This window comes from Bubalus kerabau, chromosome 5 (assembly GCF_029407905.1).
Source record: "Bubalus kerabau isolate K-KA32 ecotype Philippines breed swamp buffalo chromosome 5, PCC_UOA_SB_1v2, whole genome shotgun sequence".
NCBI classification, from domain to species: domain Eukaryota; kingdom Metazoa; phylum Chordata; class Mammalia; order Artiodactyla; family Bovidae; genus Bubalus; species Bubalus kerabau.
Genome location: NC_073628.1, coordinates 74,917,404 through 74,939,971, shown reverse-complemented (window position 1 = coordinate 74,939,971; position 22,568 = coordinate 74,917,404). Strand labels below are relative to the sequence as shown.

The 22,568-nt window shown below is 38.4% G+C and overlaps 1 protein-coding gene across 2 annotated transcripts in view; it reads left to right on the top strand.

The window, feature by feature from the left end:
- GPATCH2 (G-patch domain containing 2) overlaps nucleotides 1–22,568 on the top strand; it is a 473,250-nt gene that overhangs the window by 445,253 nt on the left and 5,429 nt on the right. For both annotated transcript variants that reach the window (XM_055581908.1, XM_055581907.1), the window contains exon 10: nucleotides 6,274–6,362. In XM_055581908.1, the coding sequence (XP_055437883.1) occupies nucleotides 6,274–6,362 (89 nt within the window). The remainder of the gene's footprint in view (nucleotides 1–6,273; nucleotides 6,363–22,568) is intronic.

Below are 22,568 nucleotides of genomic sequence, written 5' to 3'. Positions count from 1 at the left end.
TAGAGAGGGGCCCGGTGACTAGATCCATTTTAGCATCTGGGCAAGTCTGGGCAATGACCTAAAATATCAGAAGGTTTGTAACAATACAGGGTATGTCCAGAATAAAGCAAGAGTTCGATTCCCAGGACACAAGTATTACATTCAGTGCACTGAATTATAACTTAACGTCCCCCTCGCTGAAGTCAGGATCGTTCCAAAGGGAGGGGAAATGGGCTTGAGGTGGACTAGGGTGTCACATGACCAAAGAAATGAGAGAGAAGGTGCCAGAACCAAAAACTGATCGGTGTGAAGGACATACCGAACGAATGCAAAGGGTTTTCATGCGCAAGATGGGGCTTTGAAGGAAAACCATGAAGAACAAGGATGTAATGTGATCCTGCTGCTGCTGCTGCTAAGTTGCTTCAGTCGTGTCCATCTCCGTGTGACCCCATAGACAGCAGCCCACCAGGCCCTGCCATCCCTGGGATTCTCCAGGCAAGAACACTGGAGTGGGTTGCCATTTCCTCCTCCAATGCATGAAAGTGAAAAGGGAAAGTGAAGTCGCTCAGTCGTGTCTGACTCTTAGCGACCCCATGGACTGCAGCCTACCAGGCTCCTCCGTCCATGGGATTTTCCAGGCAAGAGTACTGGAGTGGGGTGCCATTGCCTTCTCCGAATGTGATCCTAGAAGTTACGAAATAAATTTATGCTCAACGGTACTTGACATTGTGCATATTGGCACAGAAGGGAAAGAGCTAGATACTGATGTTTACTTGTTCAGTTAATACGCTGAGACATACTGACACCAAATAAAGGGGAATAGAGGGTAATTTGGATCTAGCAGGGGGTTCACACGGGGCTGGCTCTGCACTGCTTGCTCCTCCAGTGACACCACAGACCCGCTTCATCTCTGTGCAGCTGATGCCCTGTCCAGCCTTATATTTTTCTAACTGACAGTGAGTGTTCTTGCCAAATGCCAGGGCCCATAGTCACATCTGTTTGTCTCTCTCTGCAGCTTGTCTGAGGCTGCTCGGGAACACATTTTATCCAGGGGGCAGCTTTCAGGAGGCCTCATTCTCTGAAAAGCTCTGTTTGTAAATGCGCCTACCACGAAGGGACAAGTTGTTATTGTCTTTCCTTTTTAATATTATTGTGTTTGACACTGCCTGTTTCAGCCCTTGTCAGCCCTTGTCAAAAGCCAGGTTCTCAGGTCCTCCCTAAGATTTTTTGTTTCTGCTTTGTGTTTGTTTGTTTGTTTTTTCCCAGACTTCTGTTTGGTTTTTTTTTTTCCCTTTTTTCTCCTCTGGATAAAATGCCCCATTTCCTCCCACCACCTCACTTAAAAGGATGATAGCGATCTGCTATATTTAAAATGAATAACCAACAAGGACCTACTGTGCAGCACAGGGACCTCCGCTCAGTGTTATGTGGCAGCCTGGGTGGGAGGGGAGTTTGGGGGAGAAAGGATTCATGTACATGTATCGCTGAGCCCCTTGACTGTGCCCCTGAAACTATCACAACAGTGTTAATTGGCTATCCTCCAGTACAAAATAAAAAGTTTTAAAAAGATAAAAATAATGTTTAAAAAAAAAAAAAGAGAAATGATGAGATAAACCAAGTGAAGTCTGTTTCAAAAGCAAAACAAAATCAAAAGGTTTCTTTTTGAGCTCTGCTTTCGGATATTTAACAGGAAATTTTTCAGCATGAGTACAATGGGAAATGGTGTTTCAAATCATAACTCAGTGACTTTGCTTATTTAATCCACCACAGAAAAGCATTATTTCTTTATCCTTTCCACTTAAAGATACATGTGTGTCTACACCTCGTATTTTAAGGTGTCATTAGTCATAATGTGATCAGGTTCTGACTTTTCTCCTGGCTTTTCCAGCCAAGCCAAGGCTCTAACTGAAACAGATAGACTGATAGAGCTGATTGGTAATTTCCTTACAAAAAGAGCTTAACATTTTTGAACAATTTTGAGTCTGTTCATAGGACCGTGTATGGTCATTTTTCAACACACCACAGCAGAAAAACAAACAAAACCCCAAAATTGCCGGCTATCCCCTTGAATAATAATCCGTGTGTTCTGCTTTGCAAAGACAAATGACTCATTTAGGCTAAAGCAACTAGGCTGCCTTTGAGACGTTCATTGATTTTTAAATTAAAAAATAACTGCTCTGTTTTACATTAAGAGTGACAACTAAATAACGGAGTAGACCTTCCTTAGTGTTATTTGTAGCGACTCGATTGCACCTCTCTGAAGCGGGGCGGGGAGGGGGACATGCTTCAACAAGGCAATCTTAGTGATCAATAATCCCGATCTCTCAATGTGTTGAAGCAGGTAGTCAATTCTTGATAGAATTACTGAAATACAGCTGGCTGTTTTTCTCATGGCTCAGGTCTTTGGGTTCAGCGTACTGACTTTATTAACTTTAACTTTATTCTCCTTGAAAGGTCTGTCTCTTTTACTTTATGTAGCTATGTTGGGGGTAGGGAAGGGGAGCTGAAGGAAAACGATCTATCCCACTTGTTCTGTAAAGACACCCACAAAGGGAATTGGGGGCCCAGCAGATGAGAAAAAGGCTTAGAAGAGGGAGTTGTTCTTGAGATTTGTTTTTCGCTCTCTCTGCAAGCAGACCTTCCTAATAAATTTGAACAATGTAAAAAAATTAAAAGTTTTAAAGGCAACGTTGACTTGGGAGAGTGATTTTTTTCAAACAATTAGAGGACTCCAGTTCCATACAACTAGTACAAGAACACTGTAAGTAGAAGTCAGCCTTCTTAAAAGTCACAAAGAGCAATTATTAATACTATGTATCAGACCCTCAAATATTTCTTCTAATGATTTCTAAAAGATTTCTTAAAAAGGACTCCCTTGGCTAATTTTTTTTAAGTGCAGTTTGAACTTTAAATCTAAAAATAATAAAAAATAAGCTTAGTTTTTCAAATAATCCAGAATTAGGACTTTTCATTGACTGCCTTCCCACCCCTGCCCACATCTTCACTCAGACATGTTTACACAAAGAAGCTTCACTGTGTGGCCATTTGATATTATTCTTCATTGTAACAGAGACTAATACCCTGGGAGGATCTGTGTGTCTGAACTACCCGTAAACCTGGTTACCCTCCCAACCCCAGTTCATCAGCATCCCACGAATCTGACCAGCTTTCTTCTGCTCTATGATCTTTCATGACTCTGCTGCTGCTGCTGCTGCTAAGTCACTTCAGTCATGTCCGACTCTGTGCGACCCCATAGACGGCAGCCCACCAGGCTCCCCCATCCCTGGAATTCTCCAGGCAAGAACACTGGAGTGGGTTGCCATTTCCTTCTCCAGTGCATGAAAGTGAAAAGTGAAAGTGAAGCCGCTCAGTCGTGTCCAACTCTACATCAGCTATAAAATCCAGACGGCTTCCGGGGCATGTATGACACACACGGCTCATGGTGCAGCCCAGTGTTCTTCTTCCATCGTGTGCGACAGTCCCTCCTGCAAACACTGCTCCCCAGACATCCTGAAGTTACTCATAATTCTCAGAACAGAGCAAACTCTTTACCATTTAGGAATACTTTCAGCAATAGGTATAGAAAACCTGTCCAGCAGTGGCTTAATTTAAGAATATTCATTACGTTTTAACTGGAGGATCAGAGGTAGAGAGTCCGTGGGTTGGTTTTTGCGGCTCGCTCAGAGAAGGGCCACACTGCAGAATTCAGATTCCCACTTTATTCCTGACTCTAGAATGCTTCTTTCCCCTCCTCCTCAGCTGGCCCTGGTGTCAGAGACTGTCAGGTACATACTGTGTGCACAAGGTCAGCTGCTCCAGTCTTTTTCTAGTGGGGAGGTCCCAAGAGGGATCAGAGATGTTGGAGGATAATGTACAAAAAGATGAAGTCAGATCTCTCTTACAGATATAAAATGAATAAGCATTTGAGATTTTCTTTAACTCATCGATTAATGAGGGAGCCAGGCAGATGTTATAATGGGCTCAAAGAGAAACGAAAGAAGCACCAATGTATGTGAAGTAAGGAAGACTGAATGACTGTGCAGATGGATATAAACGCGTTTTCCACAGGAGGAGGATTGTCCTTCCCGAGGACAGAATTCATCTGTATAACTACAGACGAGAATTATTCTCTGTTGTTTTCAGTTATCTGTTACTTAAATAGTGCCCACAGACTCAGAATCACGTGACTAGAAAGGTGTACCCTATAGTTTTCTACTGAAGCACAGATTTTTTTTTTCCCTACAAAGAAAAATTGTATATTCAATAAACATGTTCAGGTTTATCGTAAGGACTAAATACCATAATCTCCAATAGTATTAAGAAAGCTCATTGTGCCTGCCACTACCACTGCTGGTCCTAATTATTTCATATACTTACGACTTAATCTCCTCACTTGGATTTAAAACTCGTCCAGTAATAAGAACTAAACATTCCATTTCCTTTTGTATCTTCCACCTTCTTTTTCCTACTCTTCTCATTTCACCTCCTCTATAAGGTCTTATGCTAAGTCAGTAGTGGATACTAATAACTGCTTGCCAAAAGTGAATTCATTAATTTTTTTATAAAAATGATGCTGGTTTTATAAAAAGGACATAATTTTCAATTTTTAAAATTTCTATATAGTTTTTAAAAATAGCTATGATTGTAACTATTTTTTTTTTCCTTGGCAATATGAGCCAAAACCCACATCTCAAAATCCAATAAAGGGACTTCCCTGGTGGTCGAGTGGTTAAGACTCTGCCCTGCCAACACAGGAGACGTGGACTCAGTCCCTGGCTGGGAAACTAACATCCCACATGCTGGACAACACAGTCAAGAGAGAAAAGATTGTTTAAAAAGCAAAAAATATGCCACAGTTATGCATGTTCAGAAACACTTCAACATATATATATATATGTGTGTATACGTATTTCTGCAAAGTTGAATGCATTTCTGCATTTTTTCTGCATTTTTCTGCAAAATTTCTGCAAAATTTCTGCATTAGTTGAGTGAACTAATTTTTAAGTATTTTAATAATTATATTTATTCCATAAAAGAGAACCAGTATGTACTCAATACAAAATGGAAGAGAAAACTAGTTAAATATATACCCACTTGTTTTTAACCTATATTGATAGATTATATACCCACTGGATTAGCCAGATCACTAATTGTACTTTGTGTGTTATAGATAGACTCTATATATCAAGTAATTTTACTCTCCAACTCCAATTTTTCATTATATCTAAATACCTGGGTGTAAATGTATGTTTTTTTTTTTTTTTACCTGAATTCATTTTTTCCTTTTACATTTTTCTCTAAAATATCTAGTTTTCAAATCGGACCCTATAAAACTTCAGGATACTGCCACATATTTTTCTGAATTACTAAAATGTCATGTTTCCTAATAAATTTGCTTTATTTATTTCTGCTTCATGACCCCTACCTAGACACCATCCTAACCCCATGTCAGGGATTATAATCCGGGAAATTAACACAAGAGTCCCCTATAGCCTGAAATTTTTGAAGGCTTTTAAATCTTTTCCATCTTATTAGTTTGTCTTCATTTCCAATTGAACCATTTCTAACTGTACTAAAAGTCTTAAATTTAGGAGTCCGTGGTTAAACAAAAAAATCTAATTTGGACTTACTCCAAGAATAACAGAAGGTCTGCTTCTTAGTTCTTATAAATCATGTCTTTACAAAGGTAATCCAATATCATGTTAGCCTGTCTAGTATCAGTAAACCAGCATTAATGCATTCAAATTATGTTTCCTCACCTAGCTAATAAATAACTAAAGAATTCTAATCATGTGAATTATAAGGAAGAACATCACTGTTTCCTTCTATCTACGTAAAATGCTTTAAGAGAATTCACTGCCATATAATATCCTAAAAGAAATTGATCATACTTTTCCTGTAATAAATGTTGTTCTGACAGTAAAGCATTAGTAACCAATTGATAACCTAGCAACAATATTGTGATCTCTTTAGATAATTAATCTTAGCTATTTTCCTGTCAGAAGCAACAGTGCTTGATTTTATGTTGAGCCAGAAAGATTGCCAGTTTTGAAAATTAAAAAGCATTCCTTTTATATTATTCATTCCAGTAACAATTTATGATGGTGCATTTAGCGGCTGAACGCTTGTCAACAAACGTAATTATGTTTCGATATAAACAAGATTGGTGGTTTGGCTAGGCTGCTCCATCTTTGTTGAGAATGTTTTGATTTAGGTTCAGATTATACAAGCTGTGTATTTATGTGTCATTTTTTTCCTCCTTTGTTAATAGTTTTTTCTGATAATTACTTGTAGGCAAACAAGCATGCATTTAGGATCTCTGTGCACAGGAGATATCAAACGGAGAAGAAAAGCCGCACCTTTGCCTGGACCTACAACAGCAGGTAAAAGAAAGCGGGCTCGGGGCAGCGCACACATACAACCTTTATACATCATCAGGAGTGAAACACGGATAATCCTTAGCTTGCACTGAGGAAGAAGCACAGTTCCAAGAAACCAGTAAAGCAAGTCATTTGCCTTTGGTGTCAGGATGTATCGAGTGTTCCTTGCGTAAGTTTTTCGGGCAGCCAATCACTAGAGTACTCACTTGCTGTTGTTGTTTAGTTGCTAAGTCGTGTCCAAATCTTTTGCAACACCATGGACTGTAGCCCACTACACTCCTCTGGACATGGGATTTGTCAAGCAAAAATACTAGAGTGGGTAGCCATTTCCTTCTTCAGAGGATCTCTCCAACCCAGGGATCAAACCTGCATCTCCTGCATTGGCAGGCGGATTCTTTACTACTGAGCCCAGGTACTTCCTACACACTTGCACACTTGAGCTTCCAGGTGGTTCTAGTGGTAAAGAACCCAGCTGCCAGTGCAGGAGGGGCAGGTTCAGTCCCTGGGTCAGGAAGATCCCCTGGAGAAGGGCACAGCAACCCACTCCAGTATTCTTGCCTGGAGAATTCCATGGACTGAGGAGCTGGTGGGCTAAAGTCCATGCAGTCGCAAAGAGACAGACATAACTTAAACAACTTAGCACATACACACACATACCTGCAAAACTGTTTGAGGTATTATAGAATACAGAAACTTCAAAGGCTGTCTTTGGCTTCAAGAAAATTATAGACTTGGAAAAACAAAGCATAAATAGATGAAAAGGCAGATAACCCCAGAAGAAATTAATATTAATTATTTCTAAAGTACTGAAGCACTCTCAAAACACAAAACCCATGTTTCAGTAGATGGCAGCCTGGCCATAAATGCAGCAATCTGGTTCCTAGACCCAGTTCTGCAGCAATCTTAGATTGATCTTTCCTTACTTAGACAAGTTAGAATTAGAATAAAAAATCTCTCATCATTTCCACCTCAAAATCCATGTCATTCAAATGAGTGTAGCATAGGGAAAACCACAAGTGTTGAGCCGAGACAAGACACTAGATCAGAGGAAACAGGAGGCCTTCCTGAAAGACAGCAAAGACCTAAGCATGGTTGGGATGGATATAAATAAGATTAGCATGTATCACAAGGTCTCATGCAAGAGCAGTGGTAAGGGAGGCAGAGATGAAGACCTCTTCATCTCCAGTGATAGGAGGGAGCCAACTGGTTATTAAACTATAGACACCTACATGGGAATAAGGGCTTCCCTAGTGGCTCAGTTGGTAAGGAATCTGCCTGCAGTGCAGGAGACCCAGGTTTGATCCCTGGGTAGGGAAGATCCCTTGGAGAAGGGAGTGGCTACCCACTCCGATACTCTAGCCTGGAGAATTCCATGGACAGAAGAGCCTGGCGGGCTACAGTCCATGGGATCACAAAGAGTTGGACACAACTGTGCAACTAACTTTTGCTTTCAGTTCAGTTCAGTTCATTTGCTCAGTCATGTCTGACTCTTTGCAACCCCATGAATTGCAGCATGCCAGGCTTCCCTGTCCATCACCAACTCCCGGAGTTTAGTCATACTCATGTTCATTGAGTCAGTGATGCCATCCAACCATCTCATCCTCTATCGTCCCGAGTCAGTGATGCCATCCAACCATCTCATCCTCTATCGTCCCCTTCTCCTCCTGCCCTTAATCTTTCCCAGCATCAGGGTCTTTTCCAATGAGTCAGTGCTTTCCATCAGGTGGCCAAAGTATCAGAAATTCAGCTGTAGCATCAGTCCTTCCAATGAATATTCAGGATTGATCTCCTTGCAGTCCAAGGGACTCTCAAAAGTCTTCTCCAACACCACAGTTCAAAAGCATCAATTCTTTGGCGCTTAGCTTTCTTTATAGTCCAACTCTCACATCTGTACATGACTACTGGAAAAACCGTGGCTTTGACTAGACAGACATTTGTTGGCAAAGTAATGTCTCTGCTTTTTAATATGCTGTCTAGATTGGTCTTAACTTTTTTTCCAAGGAGCAAGCATCTTTTAACTTCATGGCTGCAGTCACCATCTTCAGTGATTTTGGAGCCCCCCAAAATAAAGTCTCTCACTGTTTCCATTGTTTCCCCATCTATTTGCCATGAAGTGATGGGACTAGATGCCATGATCTTAGTTTTTTGAATGTTGAGCTTTAAGCCAACTTTTTCACTCTCCCCTTTCACTTTCATCAAGAGGCTGTTTAGTTCTTCTTTGCTTTCTGCCATAAGGGTGGTGTCATCTGCATATCTGAGGTTATTGATATTTCTCCCAGAAATCTTGATTCCAGCTTGTGCTTCATCCTGCCCAGCATTTGGCATGATGTACTTTGCATATAAGTTAAATAATCAGGGTGACAATATATAGCCTTGACGTACTCCTTTCCCAATTTGGAACCAGTCTGTTGTTCCATATCCAGTTCTAACTCTTGCTTCTTGACCTGTATACAGATTTCTCAGGAGGCAGATCAGGTGGTCTGGTATTCCCATCTCTTTAAGAATTTTCAACAGTTTGTTGTGATCTACACAGTCAAAGGCTTTGGCATAGTTAATAAAGCAGAAGTAGGTGCAAAAAAAAACCTTTTACTTTAAATATGGAAATAAACCACAATGAACCATAGTAAATCTGTGATTCAGCAAAATGACTCTGAGAAAATGTTTTCCATGTAGATACTGAACAGTTGGGCTTCCCTGGTCGCTCAGTGCTAAAGAATCCTCCTGCAGTGCAGAAGATGTTTTCTTTGATCCCTGGGTCAGGAAGATCCCTTGGAGAAGGAAATGGTTACTCACTCCAGTATTCTTACCTAGAAAATCCCAAGGACAGAGGAGCCTGGCAGGCTACGGTCCTTGAGGTTGTAAAAGATTCAGACACAACTTACCCACTAAACAATAGGAACACAAGATCAATTACAAAGTTACTATTATAGCATTGGCCTATTGCCTGGGATCCTTAACCATTCAGATTTATAAACCATCGCTCTCAGCTTCATTTGGAAATTCTTTCATTGGAAGAGTTATTTTGGCCATGATGAATTATACAATATGAAAATAAGATTTGTATCAACAGGAGAGTAAGCAGTGAGAACGGGAAAATATAGACATAAATACAGATATAGATAGATGTCTTGACATGATTTCAAGGAAATAAAAGATACGAAGCTTAAGTTCTCTATTTCAGAGACCTTTTCCATAGTTCAACAGTAAAAAATTGAAGAATAACTTAAAATTGGAGCACCCATAATACAGTTGTTCATTCACATAAAACATTACCTAAGTGGCTAAGAGGCGAATTCACTTTTACTTTTCAGTTTCATGCATTGGAGAAGGAAATGGCAACCCACTCCAGTGTTCTTGCCTGGAGAATCCCAGGGACGGGGGATACATACATGAAATTATGCATGTATTTGTAAGTTTAATATCTGATCTTCATCCTCTTAATTTTGTTGAATTTTTGGAATTTGGAAGTAGGAAGCATGTACATGCAGAATATGTTCATAGGGATGGAGGTTCATACCATTGTACAGGAGGCGGTATTGAAAACCATCCCAAAGAGAAAGAAATGCAAGAAGACAAGTGGTTGTCTGAGGAGGCCTTATAAATAGCCAAGAAAAGAAAAGGAGAAGGGCAAGATATATCCAACTGAATGCAGAGTTCCAGAGCCTGCTTAAGTGAAAAATACAGAGAAATACAGGAAAACAATAGAATGGGAAAGACTAGAGGTCTCTTCACGGAGAAGGCAATGGCACCCCACTCCAATACTCTTGCCTGGAAAATCCCATGGACAGAGGAGCCTGGTAGGCTGCAGTTCATGAGGTCGCTAAGAGTCGACCACTTTCACTTTTCAGTTTTATGCATTGGAGAAGGAAATGGCAACCCACTCCAGTGTTCTTGCCTGGAGAATCCCAGGGACGGGGGAGCCTGCTGGGAGGCCATCTATGGGGTCGCACAGAGTCGAACATGACTGAAGCGACTTAGCAGCAGCAGCAGAGATCTCTTCAATAAAATTGCACATATCAAGGGAACATTTCATAAAAAGATGGCCTCAATAAAGGACAGAAATGGCAAGAACCTAACAGAAGCAGAAGAGATTAAGAAGAGTTGGCACATACAGAAGAACTATACAAAAAAGGTCTTAATGACCCAGATAGCCATGATGGTATGGTCACTCACCTAGAGCCAGACATCCTGGAGTGTGAAGTCAAGTGGGCCTTAGGAAGCATCACTATAAACAAAGCTAGTGGAGGTGATGGAATTCCAGCTGACCTGTTTCAGATCCTAAAAGACAATGCTGCTAAAGGCTGCACTCAATATGTCAACAAATGGAAAACTCAGCAATGGCCACAGGACTGGAAAAGGTCAGTTTTCTTTCCAGTCCCAAAGAAGGGCAATGCCAAAGAATGTTCAGACTATCGCACAATTGCACTCATTTCACATGCTAGAAAAGTAATGCTCAAAATCCTTCAAGATAGGCTTTAACAGTATGTGAACCAAGAACTTCCAGATGTTCAAGCTGGATTTAGAAAAGGCAGAGGAACCAGAGATCAAATTTCTAACATCCGTTGGATATAAAAAGCAAGGGAATTCCAGAAAAACATCTGCTTCATTGACTATGCTAAAGCCTTTGACTGTGTGGATCATAACAAACTGTGGAAAATTCTTCAAGAGATGGGAATACCAGACCACCTTACCTGCCTCTTGAGAAACACGTATGCAGATCAAGAAGCAACAGTTAGAACCAGACATGGAACAATTTCAAAATTGGGAAAGGAGTCCATCAAGGCTGCATATTGTCACCCTGCTTATTTAACTTATATGCAGAGTACATCATGGGAAATGCCAGGCTGGATAAAGCACAAGCTGGAATCAAGATGGCCAGGAGAAATGTCAACAACCTCACGTATGCCAATGATGCCATTCTAAAGGCAGAAACTGAAGAGGAACTAAAGAACATCTTGACGAGGGTGAAAGAGGAAAGTGAAAAAGCTGAGGAGAATGGCATTGAAACATATAAAATATCATGTATGAAACGAGTTGCCAGTCCAGGTTTGATATACGATACTTGATGCTTGGGGCTAGTGCACTGGGACGACCCAGAGGGATGGTATGGGGAGGGAGGAGGGTTCAGGATGGGGAACACATGTATACCTGTGGTGGATTCATTTCGATATTTGGCAAAACTAATACAATTTTGTAAAGTTTAAAAATAAAATAAAATTAAAAAAAAGAAAAAGCTGACTTAAAACTCAATATTTTGAAAAACTAAGATCATGGCATCTAGTCCCATCATTTCATGGCAAGTAGATGGGGAAAAAGTGGAAACAGTGACAGATTTTATTTTTTGGTCTCCAAAATCACTGTAGCCAGTGGCCGTAGCCATGAAATTAAAACACTTGCTCCTTGGAAAGAAAGCTATGACAGACCTAGACAGCATATTGAAAAGCAGAGACATCACTCTTCCAACAAAGGTCTGTATAGTCAAAGCTGTGGTTTTTCAGGTAGTCATGGACAGATGTGAGAGTTGAACCATAAAAAAGGCTGAGTGCTGAAGAATTGATGCTTTTGAATTGCGGTACTGGAGAAGACTCTTGAGCATCACTTGGACTGCAAGGTGATCAAACTAGTAAATCCTAAAGGAAATCAACCCTGAATATTCATTGAAAGAACTGATGCTGAAGCTGAAGCTCCAATACTCCTGCATACTTTGGCCACCTGATGCAAAGAGCAGACTCATTGGAAAAGACCTTGACCCTGGGGAAGATGGAGGGCAGGAGAAGAAGCGGGCAACAGAGGATGAGATGGTTGGATGGCATCATTGACGCAATGGACGTGAGTTTGCTCTTCGCTGGGAGATGGTGAAGAACAGGGAAGCTTGGCGTGCTGCAGTCCGTGGGGTCACAAAGAGTCGGACAAGACTTAGAGACTGAACAACCACAACAAATATTTATGTAGATAAATATTTACCACTTATTGAGTGCCTACTATGTACCAAAGCCTTTATTATTGTTTTTTATCTTTGCAACAACTTGGTGTTTCACATGTTATGATTCACTGTACAGCATAAAATGAAGATTCAGACATGTGTGGGCTTCTTCTTAGCTATCTGTGAAGGCAGAATGATTGAAGGGCAAAGGGAGGATTCAAGCCAATGTCTGCATTACTCCTAAACCCATCTTCTTTTAGTGACAATATACTTAGGTCCCTTTGTAAGAATATATAGGTAAAGACCATCATATTCCATGTTTTTTATGTAATTATATATAGAGAGAGACTATTATATAGTTTATTTTTTATACAGACTATTATATATCTGAAGTGCCAAAAACATCTAAATTTGCCTTGCAGAAATACAGAACATTCATTAGTATACCTCTAATGTGTGTCTTTATACAGGAACATATAGCCACTTTTAGATTAAATACATGTCATAAGTTTTTGAATTCAAATCATGCATAAGGTGGGTATAGGATTCTTTAATACTCCCATTCTGGTTGAATGGTCTCCTGAATTCTCTTATCTTTCAATGATTCAAACATTTGTGGCAGAAATAGTACAAGAACAATCTTAGGAATGTGACTAAAGCACTTCAGAGCCAGCAATGAGCAAGAGAGACTGTCAGGGTCAGGTCCTAACACGGAACATGTGTGAAGTGAGAAGGAAAATACGTAATGGTTGGGAAGAGGATAATATAATTATATCTACAGGGTGATTTTGATGTGACAACTCAACAGCATCAGAAGAAATCATTTTTTATAGAGTATGGGTATAAAGATTAAACTTTAGCCTAAACATTCCTAAGCATCTACCAGCATATTCCAAATGTTATTTTTCAAAATTTTTGTGATTCTCCTTACAACTCAAGATTTTGATTCTATTACTACATTGTTTTCCTTAAAAAAACATAATTCATAGAAAGTTAATGCATTTTTGTAATTAATCAAATAGTATTAGAGTAAGAGAATTATGTTACTCATGCATTTTTAAAAATCCATGCATAACTGTTCATCTCAAGGAGGAAGAGAATGAGGTTATTTAAAAATCCTTAGTTTTAAAAAGAATGTCTTCTAATACTAATGAATCAACTCTAAGGTGAAGATTATTATCCAAATTCACGTAAGAAATGCTTTTGCATAAATACACTTTGTTAATGAGGTTATGAATCCTAGATCATCTTGTCTCCAAAAATGATATTTTTCAAGTTCTGGAATATATAGTCAGTCACATAACAAAGAATCTTATCTTCATAAGCTTCCAAGGTAGGTTAGAATATAGAATGATTTGAAGGAAACTATTCCTGCCATTGTCTAGGCCTTTGTAGACTTCCCCCAAAACACACTGAAACTGAGATGTGTTTTCACAGTTCTTTTACCTCTAGTCAGCATTCAGCCTAAGCTGGAAAAAGGCAGATGAGGGTAACACTTTCTGATTTGAAATCAAGAATAAGAATTAAAAGGCTGATGGTCTGAATATTGTTCAGTGATCCCCTCTGGTATATATATGAAATAGGATGGGGACAAAACAGCAGGTTTAGGAAAGGTTTAGCAAAAAAATTGTCAGAAAACTATAACTAGGCACTTTAACTTTATAATCCCAAACTACGTTTATACAATAATTTAAGATGCTAAAGATAAACAGTTACATATTTTGTATTCATAATGTCATATTTTTTTTGAAGATTTAAAGTCCCCTGTGAAATTAATAACCCCAAATCTGATCATTTTTACCTGCTAGTGTATTGAAAATTTCACTCACCCTGTGTAGCAGTAACACTGAAGCATGATTTGAGTCGCTTTATAAAGCTATAGACCAGCCAGCAGTGTTACCGCTTGAACATTTATTAATTGTGACAGGAACACCGAGTTTATTTCAGTGCTTTAGCTTATTTACTGCTCTTTCACCTTTGTATTTCATATTGACAAAGTAAAATGAATATTGATAAGGTTAGGTATTGATTTTTAAATGTACGGCTTGTTCTCAGCCTCATTCAAAGTCACACACCAAAAGATAGTGGATGTTTCAGTAGCACAGGATGTAGACTTACTGTTATAAAAGAGAGAATTGTTGAAGTGAGAAGGTTTGCCGGCAGAGTGCATTTTATAGTTTGAAAAATGTCATCAGTAAGGGTAAAGAAAAGAAATGAACAAAATAGGAAGGATATTATTAACACGTTTTTAAAGGCCATCAGCAGTGTTGGTTAGGGTCTTGTGTTGGGGTAGAAGTTATAGCTTACTGAGGTTTTGATAGTTAAAAAGATTTCAGTATGTTTATTGAGATATTGTGGCTACCATATTTTTTAAATGTTTTGTCTTCTATGCATTACCAAATTCATTGTGATCCACAGTTAGTACTTGCTATTTCTATGTTGTTTTCTATTGAAATATTACCATAGGGAAAGTATTCACCATAAGTAGTTGACTTTCTTCTCTACGTTTTAAATTATGCAGAGAAATGCCTACTGAAGTTCAATATTTCAGTATAGATATTGCTCCAGAGTAACTATGTCTTTGTGGACATGCAAGTTCTTAGCAGGGAGTTACATTACAGCTTTTTATGGCTCTTCTGGTTTTTTCCTCTGCATCCTACTGATACTTCAATAATAAAATAATTTATAAATATTGAAGGTGATAAAGGCAGACTGTAAATCATAAAGGGTGAAAATTTTTCAAAGGTATTCTTTTAAGTCATACTGAACATAATCAGGAAATGTCTGATGTACTCAAGCTCCTTTCCAAGGTGCTATAACTATTCAGTTGCTCAAATTTATCTTAATCAATAATTATATTTTTACTTTCTTTTATCCCTGGATCTGTATGACCACTGTAGATTATCTTATCTCTTCCCAGATTTTAAAACAGGCAGACTTGGCAGGGGAAGGGGGTTGTTGTTATTCGTTTTGAAACCAAACCACATCCGAACATATAGCAAAAGCCTAGGAAATACATTACCCTCTGTCTCTTGAATATATGAACCACCTTTCAGTTATGTGTCTCAGAAGCATTTTAAACAGCTCTCCATTGTCATATGATACAAGAAATACTCAAGGAAAGAGTAAGCATGCATATTAGATAGAAAGTAATTACAGTACATGCACCCTGATGTTCACTGCAACACTATTTACAATAGCCAGGATATGGAAGCAACCTCAATGTCCATTAACAGAGGAATGGATAAAGAGGATATATATATATAATGGAATATTACTCAGCCATGAAAAGGAATGAAATCATGCTATTTGCAGAGATGTGGCTGGAACTAGAGACTGTCATACAGAATGAAGTAAGTCAGAAACAGAAAGATGAATAATGTGTATTAATGCATCTTTGCAGAATCTACAAAAATGGTGTAGATGAACTTATTTACAAAGCAGAAATAGAGACACAGACATAGAGAACCAATTCTTGAACATCAAGGAGAGAAGGGAGGGGGCGGGATGGATTGGAAGATAGAGATTAACATATACATACACTGCTATGTATAAAACAGATAGCCAATAAGAAACTACTGTATGGCACAGGGAACTCCACTCAGTGCTCTGTGATGAACTAAATGGGAGGCAAATCCCTAGAAGAGGGACTGTATGTATATGTATAGCTGATTCATTTTGCTCTACAGCAGAAACTAACACATTGTAAAGCAACTATACTCCAAAAAAAAAGAAAGAAAGAAAATAATTTCTATTCCTGACAGTATGAAAGACTAGTAAGAAAATATTCAAACTATAGAATACCTGGACATGCTGAATACAATGTAAAATCATCTCTTTAGATGCATTACTGAGACTGCGGGAAAGAGAGAACTCATTCTAAGGAACCAATCTAGGAAATCTGGAGACATGTTGGTTCCTTGTGGAAAGAGCCAAGCTGGGGAGCAGAATATCTGAAAAGCTCTGTCCTCAGAACAGGGAAAACTAGAAACAAAACTCACTCACAAGGACACGACAGTAAAGAATCTGGTTTCTACCTGGGCTCTAACTGGAAACTCTGAAGATATGTAACCAAGAGCCTACCCCTACATGCTGCTGCTGCTGCTAAGTCACTTCAGTCGTGTCCAACTCTGTGCGACCCCATAGACGGCAGCCCATTAGGCTCCCCCGTCCCTGGGATTCTCCAGGCAAGAACACTGGAGTGGGTTGCCATTTCCTTCTCCAATGCATGAAAGTGAAGAGTCCCTACATGAGACTCTAGTTTAAAACGACACTATGCCAAAACTTAGCATCAAAACTGGTCTTTGAAGGAAATGCAAAACCGCTGTAGAGGTACGTGCCTTCAACCCAAGCCTCAAGAATCACCACAAAGGGAAACCTACTGAAGATGGTCTCACAATCCAAAGCTAACAGAACTAGTTGTAAAAACAGATTAAAAAATGAAAGGGAATAACTAGAAAGAGAAAAGACAGCTGTGGTTAAAAAAAAAAAAAAGTAGAAATTTGAGATTATTTTGTTTTGAAAAAAATCTTAAAAATCATAACTTTCTTGATGGGTTGAATAGCACATTAGATACAGCCAAACAAATAAACTACAGCAGCAAAAAAAAACAGTGAATTTGAAAAGTAATCTGAAGAGACTACCTAAAAGAAGCGTGGTCTCAGTTGCTCAGTCGTGTCTGATTCTTTTTGACCCCATGGACTATAACCTGCCAGGCTGCTCTGTGATTCTCCAGGCAGGAATACTGGAGTCGGTTGCCATTTCCTATTCCAGGGCATCTTCCCAACCCAGGGATCAAACCCACATCTCCTGTGTCTCTTGCATTAGCAGGCAGGTTCTTTACCACTTTTGGGAAGCCCAAAAGCACAGAGGGATAAAGCATGGAAAATGTAAAAGCATGGTCAGGGTACTTGAAGGAGCATGAAGTTCAGTATATGTCTAATACAACTTTCAGAAAAAATAGAAGAATGAGGTACACTATTCCAGGAGAATATTTATAGAATTCAATAATAACAGAATTTTTACAACTGAAGAAAACTTAAATCTTCATGTACAAAAGTATAAGCCTTTATCAGGAAATAGTAAATACAGATGAAGTCATACCTAGACACACCATGATAAAACTTTAGAGCATCAAACGCAAGAGAAGAACTTAAAGGCAGCCAAGGAGAAAAGATATAACTTACACAGGAATGAAATTACACTGGCAACAAACTTAAAAAGAGTGATACAATCCAGAAAATAAGAGATAATATTTTCAAAGTGCTGAGATAACTGAATCCACCTAGAGTTTTCTATCCCAGTTAAATTATTTCCCAAGAAATGAAACTGAGACATTTTCAGATAAAGACCCGTCATTACTAAATTTAATAACTTTTGTAGAAAAAAAAAAGAGTCCATAAAAAAAAAAGAATAAAAATCAAGAAGGAATTGGGAGCAAAGTAATCGTTAAGTGTGCTTAAAGCTAAACTTTACACTGAATGTATAAAAGTAATGGTGATGCTGGTGAGAGCCCATAGGTGGATTCATTTGGGTGTAGAAAGGCAGATGGAGTAGCATTGAAACATATACATGAACCTGTGTAAAATTAGAAAGCCAGTCGAAATCTGCTGTATGACACAGCGAGCTCAAATCTGGTGCTCTGCAACAACCAAGAGGAGTGGGATGGGATTTAACGTGGGAGGGAGGTTCAGGAGGGAGGGGACATACGTATACCTATGGCTGATTCATGTTGATGTATGACAGAAACCAACACAATATTATAAAGCAATTATCCCCCAATTAAAAATAAGTAAATTTAAATAAGAAAGTAAGATAGAGCTAAAACTCTGAACAACAATAAGATATAAAATGTGAGGGAATAATAAAGCCAGGTATGCATGTTGACGTTTAAAAATTATAGAGAAATAATATATAATTTTCAAGCTAGTATAAGCAAGCAGTGGATGCCAGAAAAGAGAAAGTAAAAAGTATAGAGAAAGCAAGGTAAATATCTTTAAGTAGCATCGTAAAAATAACCCAGATATATCAATGATCACAATAAATGTAAATGGAGTAAATGCATCAGTTAAATTCTGGGATTATTATAATGGATAAACGAACAAAGCTCAGTACATGCTGTTCACAATATTAAATACCAGCCAAAGAAAAAGTAGCTGGGTTAATAACAAAGTGAATTTTGAGGTATTTCAGGAGGGTCGAAACACTCTGCAAGCAGACTTGCTATGTTAATTTAGATGAAGTTTTTTCCGGAAAATTTGTGAATATATTAAAATCTCTGTCATTTGGGACAATGTGGCAGAAGAAATGACATCATAGAAACTAATGATGATAGAATATTTTAAGATCAATGTTCAGTCAGTGAAAAGGGTGACATTAAGATTCAGGTGTCCTAAATTCACACTCTAACTGGGGCACTTTCTAACTGGGTGACTTTGGGCAGATGCATTACCTCTTTAAGGGCTTCCCTGGTGGCTCAGTGGTAGAGAACCCACCTGCCAATGCAGGAGACACGGGTTCGATCCCTGGGTCAGGAAGATCCCCTAGAGAAGGTAATGGTGACCCATTCCAGTATTCTTGCTTGGGAAATCTCATGGATAGAGGAGCCTGGGGGGAGGGGGGCTACAATCCATGGGGTCACAAAAGAGTTGAACACGACTTAGCAACTAAACAACAACAATCATTATTACCTCTTTAAACCTTAGTTTGTTCTGTAAGTGGAGCCAATAATAACATTGCAGGTTGCTGAGGAAGATCAAAAGAAATCACGGCCACAGAAGCACTGGTAATCTCTGAGAGTCACAGACATTATATTGTAAGTTATCCAACTGTGTCATTGTGAGTACTATGCTGTGTATTGTCCAAATGCAAATTGAGAGAGGTTGATAGTGCAATTGACATGTAACCCAATTAATTTTTTAAAAATAATTTGGACCATCATCTCCACTGAAGTTGTTTATTTGCCATTAATTCTCATAGGAAGGCGGTGTGGGTAATGGAAAGTACGTAGGTTTTTAGAATAAACTTCACCAAGGTTCGAATCTTAGCCTACTACATGGTAATGGTCAAGCAGTTCATCTCTCCGAGGCCCATTATATCAGTACTCCCCCCGCCTTGCACAATTATTATGAGGAATGGAGATTATGAATGCCGCACGCCTAACAAGTAAAGCACAGACCACGTACATAGTAGGTAGACCATAAATAGTCCTGATCATATTAGCAAACAAATATCCCTGTGTGCCTTCAGAACCAATAGTTTTTAAACATTTTTTTTAGTTTTCTGAAAACACTATTCTTTGATATATTAATACAATCATCCCATAAGAAATGTATCTGTATAAGCAAAATGTGTGTGCTCAGTTGTGCCCAACTCTTTGCGACCCCATGGACTGTAGCCTGTCGGGCTTCTCTGTCCATGGAATTTCTCAGGCAAGAATACTGGAGTAGGTTGCCATTTCCTCCTCCAGGAGATCTTCTGGACCCAGGGGTCGAACACACCTAGCTCCTGCATTGGCAGGTGGATTCTTTACCACTAGGGCCACCTGGGAAGCCCCTATAACCAAAATATCTGTTAATAAAAACTTGCCCTTCTCCAAACATGTCAATATCAACCGTGTCTTTCATTCCCTACTATGCAAAGTTTTTTTCACTTAGTTAAAAAAAAAACAAGAAACTAGTTTTACATTTCATTGTTTAAAAAGTAAGAGCCTTGTATTTTTAAGCAGTTGGCTACTTGAACTGATTTTATTTTGCAAAATTCACATGAAAAACTTCTGCATTATTGCAGATAAAGTGTATAATGATCTCAGTGAGGCTTTTCTATATTAAAAAATGAAATAATTAAAACATTTGACAAAAAGTAGTAACCCTCACCACTTTCTCACAGCCCAATCTGTGCTCAATGCTGTTTCTTAACAGCAATCAAAAACCCATGTCCCTAAATTAGTTACTGAGACCAGAGGACAGTATGAGAACTGGCAATTCTAATAATGTCACAAATAATAATAATAACCATGCTCTTCAGCTGACTAGTAAAGTAATGGGGAAAGAGGGTGGGAAGAAAGAACGAGCACAGGCCACTAAAAGCCTTCTGAATACGGGGTCAGGACTGAAGCGATGCACTGTGTTATGTGGGAAGCAGCGTGTGTCACCTCCCCTTCCATTGGCTGTTTATCCAACATCAATACAACACTTTAGGAGCCAAATTACTAAACAAGCTGCCAATTAGGCTTGCAGTCAGCTGGATAGATTAGCAGCTAAGAGAGGCCGATACAAGATTTTCATCTCTTGAGCCAATTACGCAAGTGAATTACTATCCACAATACTCTTTGGAAGATTTGAGGGGAAAGGACCGACTCAGCTGTAATAGATATAAGAGATCCAGAATAAAGGGGGCTGGAGCGGGAGCTTGCAGAAGGGTTAGCAGGCTATGTATTGCTAAAATTGCCCGAGCAGGAGGAGAGCCTCCCAGGAAAGGACTTAAAGGATTTAGCACCGCCAGGAGCAAAAGAAAAGGAAATTATGGTTGTCAGATGCTGTGCTGAGACGGAGTTGTTCCACTCCCATGTCTTAATCTCATAAAAGAAGGATGAGAGACCAACAGTAGATCTCACACCAGAGTCATTTTCCATGAAAAATGAAGTATCTGTTTTTTCTTTTTTAAAGTTATATAGAATAGCCATTGTTTTTTGTTTGTTTCAGAAATCTTTTGCTATGGGGAAAGATTTAGCATTTAAGACATCAAATGGTCTTTTTTTTTTTTTAACATGATAATAATGCTTCATTTTAATTAAGAGAAATAAACCAGCATTAAAAAGATAGAATGAATTATTTTCTTCCTGTATAAAAACTAAGCATGAACTTATGGTTACCAAAAGAGGAAAGGAATGGGGGAGGGATAAAATAGGAGTTTGGGATGAGCAGATTTTGATTTTCAGTCAAGCTGCTATATATAAAATAGATAACAAAGCCCTACTGTATAGCACAGAACTATCCTCAATATCTTGTGATAAACCATAATTGAATATAAAAAAGAATGCAAATATACTATATATGTATGTATAACTGAATCACTTTGCTATACACCAGAAACTAACACAGCATTGTAAATCAACTATACATCAATTTAAAATATAAATTAAAAAGCAGGGTGGAGTCGAGTGGCCACTACTGAGCCACCACACTTGAAATGCCAACATTTTAAAACTACAGTCATGAATCAGTTATTTGCTGTTCATTTCAGAACTCAAAACTAACCTGCAGTTTTTGCAGAGATGGTTTAAATTGACTTTGTATTTTCTCTTAAATATTTAAGTTTAAACTTGAACCTTTGCAATCTCTTATATCAAAGATATAACAGATGTGTAGCCTGAAGCCTCGTTAGACCTCTGATCTGACTTTAGCTTATCAGTGGATTAAATTAATTTGTGGTGATGACAGAAAAATTAGGGATATAAGACAAAATGCTAGTACGCCATGTAACCTGACACGCCTGAGAAGTAGCTGTTCAGAAAAAAATTAGATGCCTTGTTGTTGTCATTATCATAATTTTAAAGTAAAAACTTAAAAACCTTAATTGTCTTTTTGTTATTAAACAAGTTTTAACAAAAGGTTTCTCTTTGTTTTGTTTGTTTGGTAATTAAGAAGCCCATTTTTATATTTTGTATGTTTATGTATATTTTTGTATAATTAGATAAATATATAAAATCTCTGTGTATTTTTATTTTGCGTTTGTCAAGCAGTAAATATGAGTCAAGAGTTTTCCTTTGGTGCCAATCTTTGGCCATTCAAGCTGCTGGCAATTGAAGGTTTTTTTTTTCTATTACATGTTAAGATACTTGCTTCAGTGAGCTAAAAACCAATCTGACAAGTCCAAAACCAACTCATTATTGTGGTAATCCAGTTCTCACTCCCTGTAATGAAGTTAGCAATGACAGCAATGTATTCTGTTCTCAGTCTGAAGATGCTCTGAAGATGAGTATCAAAATGTTCAGTAAAGGTCTTGCAAAAATCCATTGATGATTACTCTATAGTTCGTTATAAAACTCACCAGTTTTAGTTATAAACTCATCAGTTCCAGTTATATAACTCATCTCTATCACTTTGCAATTCCTTTCTGTAAGTTAGAATCCTGAAGAACAACCCACTCACTATTCTCCAGAAAACCAGATACAAATTCCCAGATTAAATATACTGTTAGTTCAACTCTGACGTGTCTTTTGTTACTTACTGTTATTTATGTTTTTCCTATGAAATACATATACCAGAGACTTCCCAAGTGGCTCA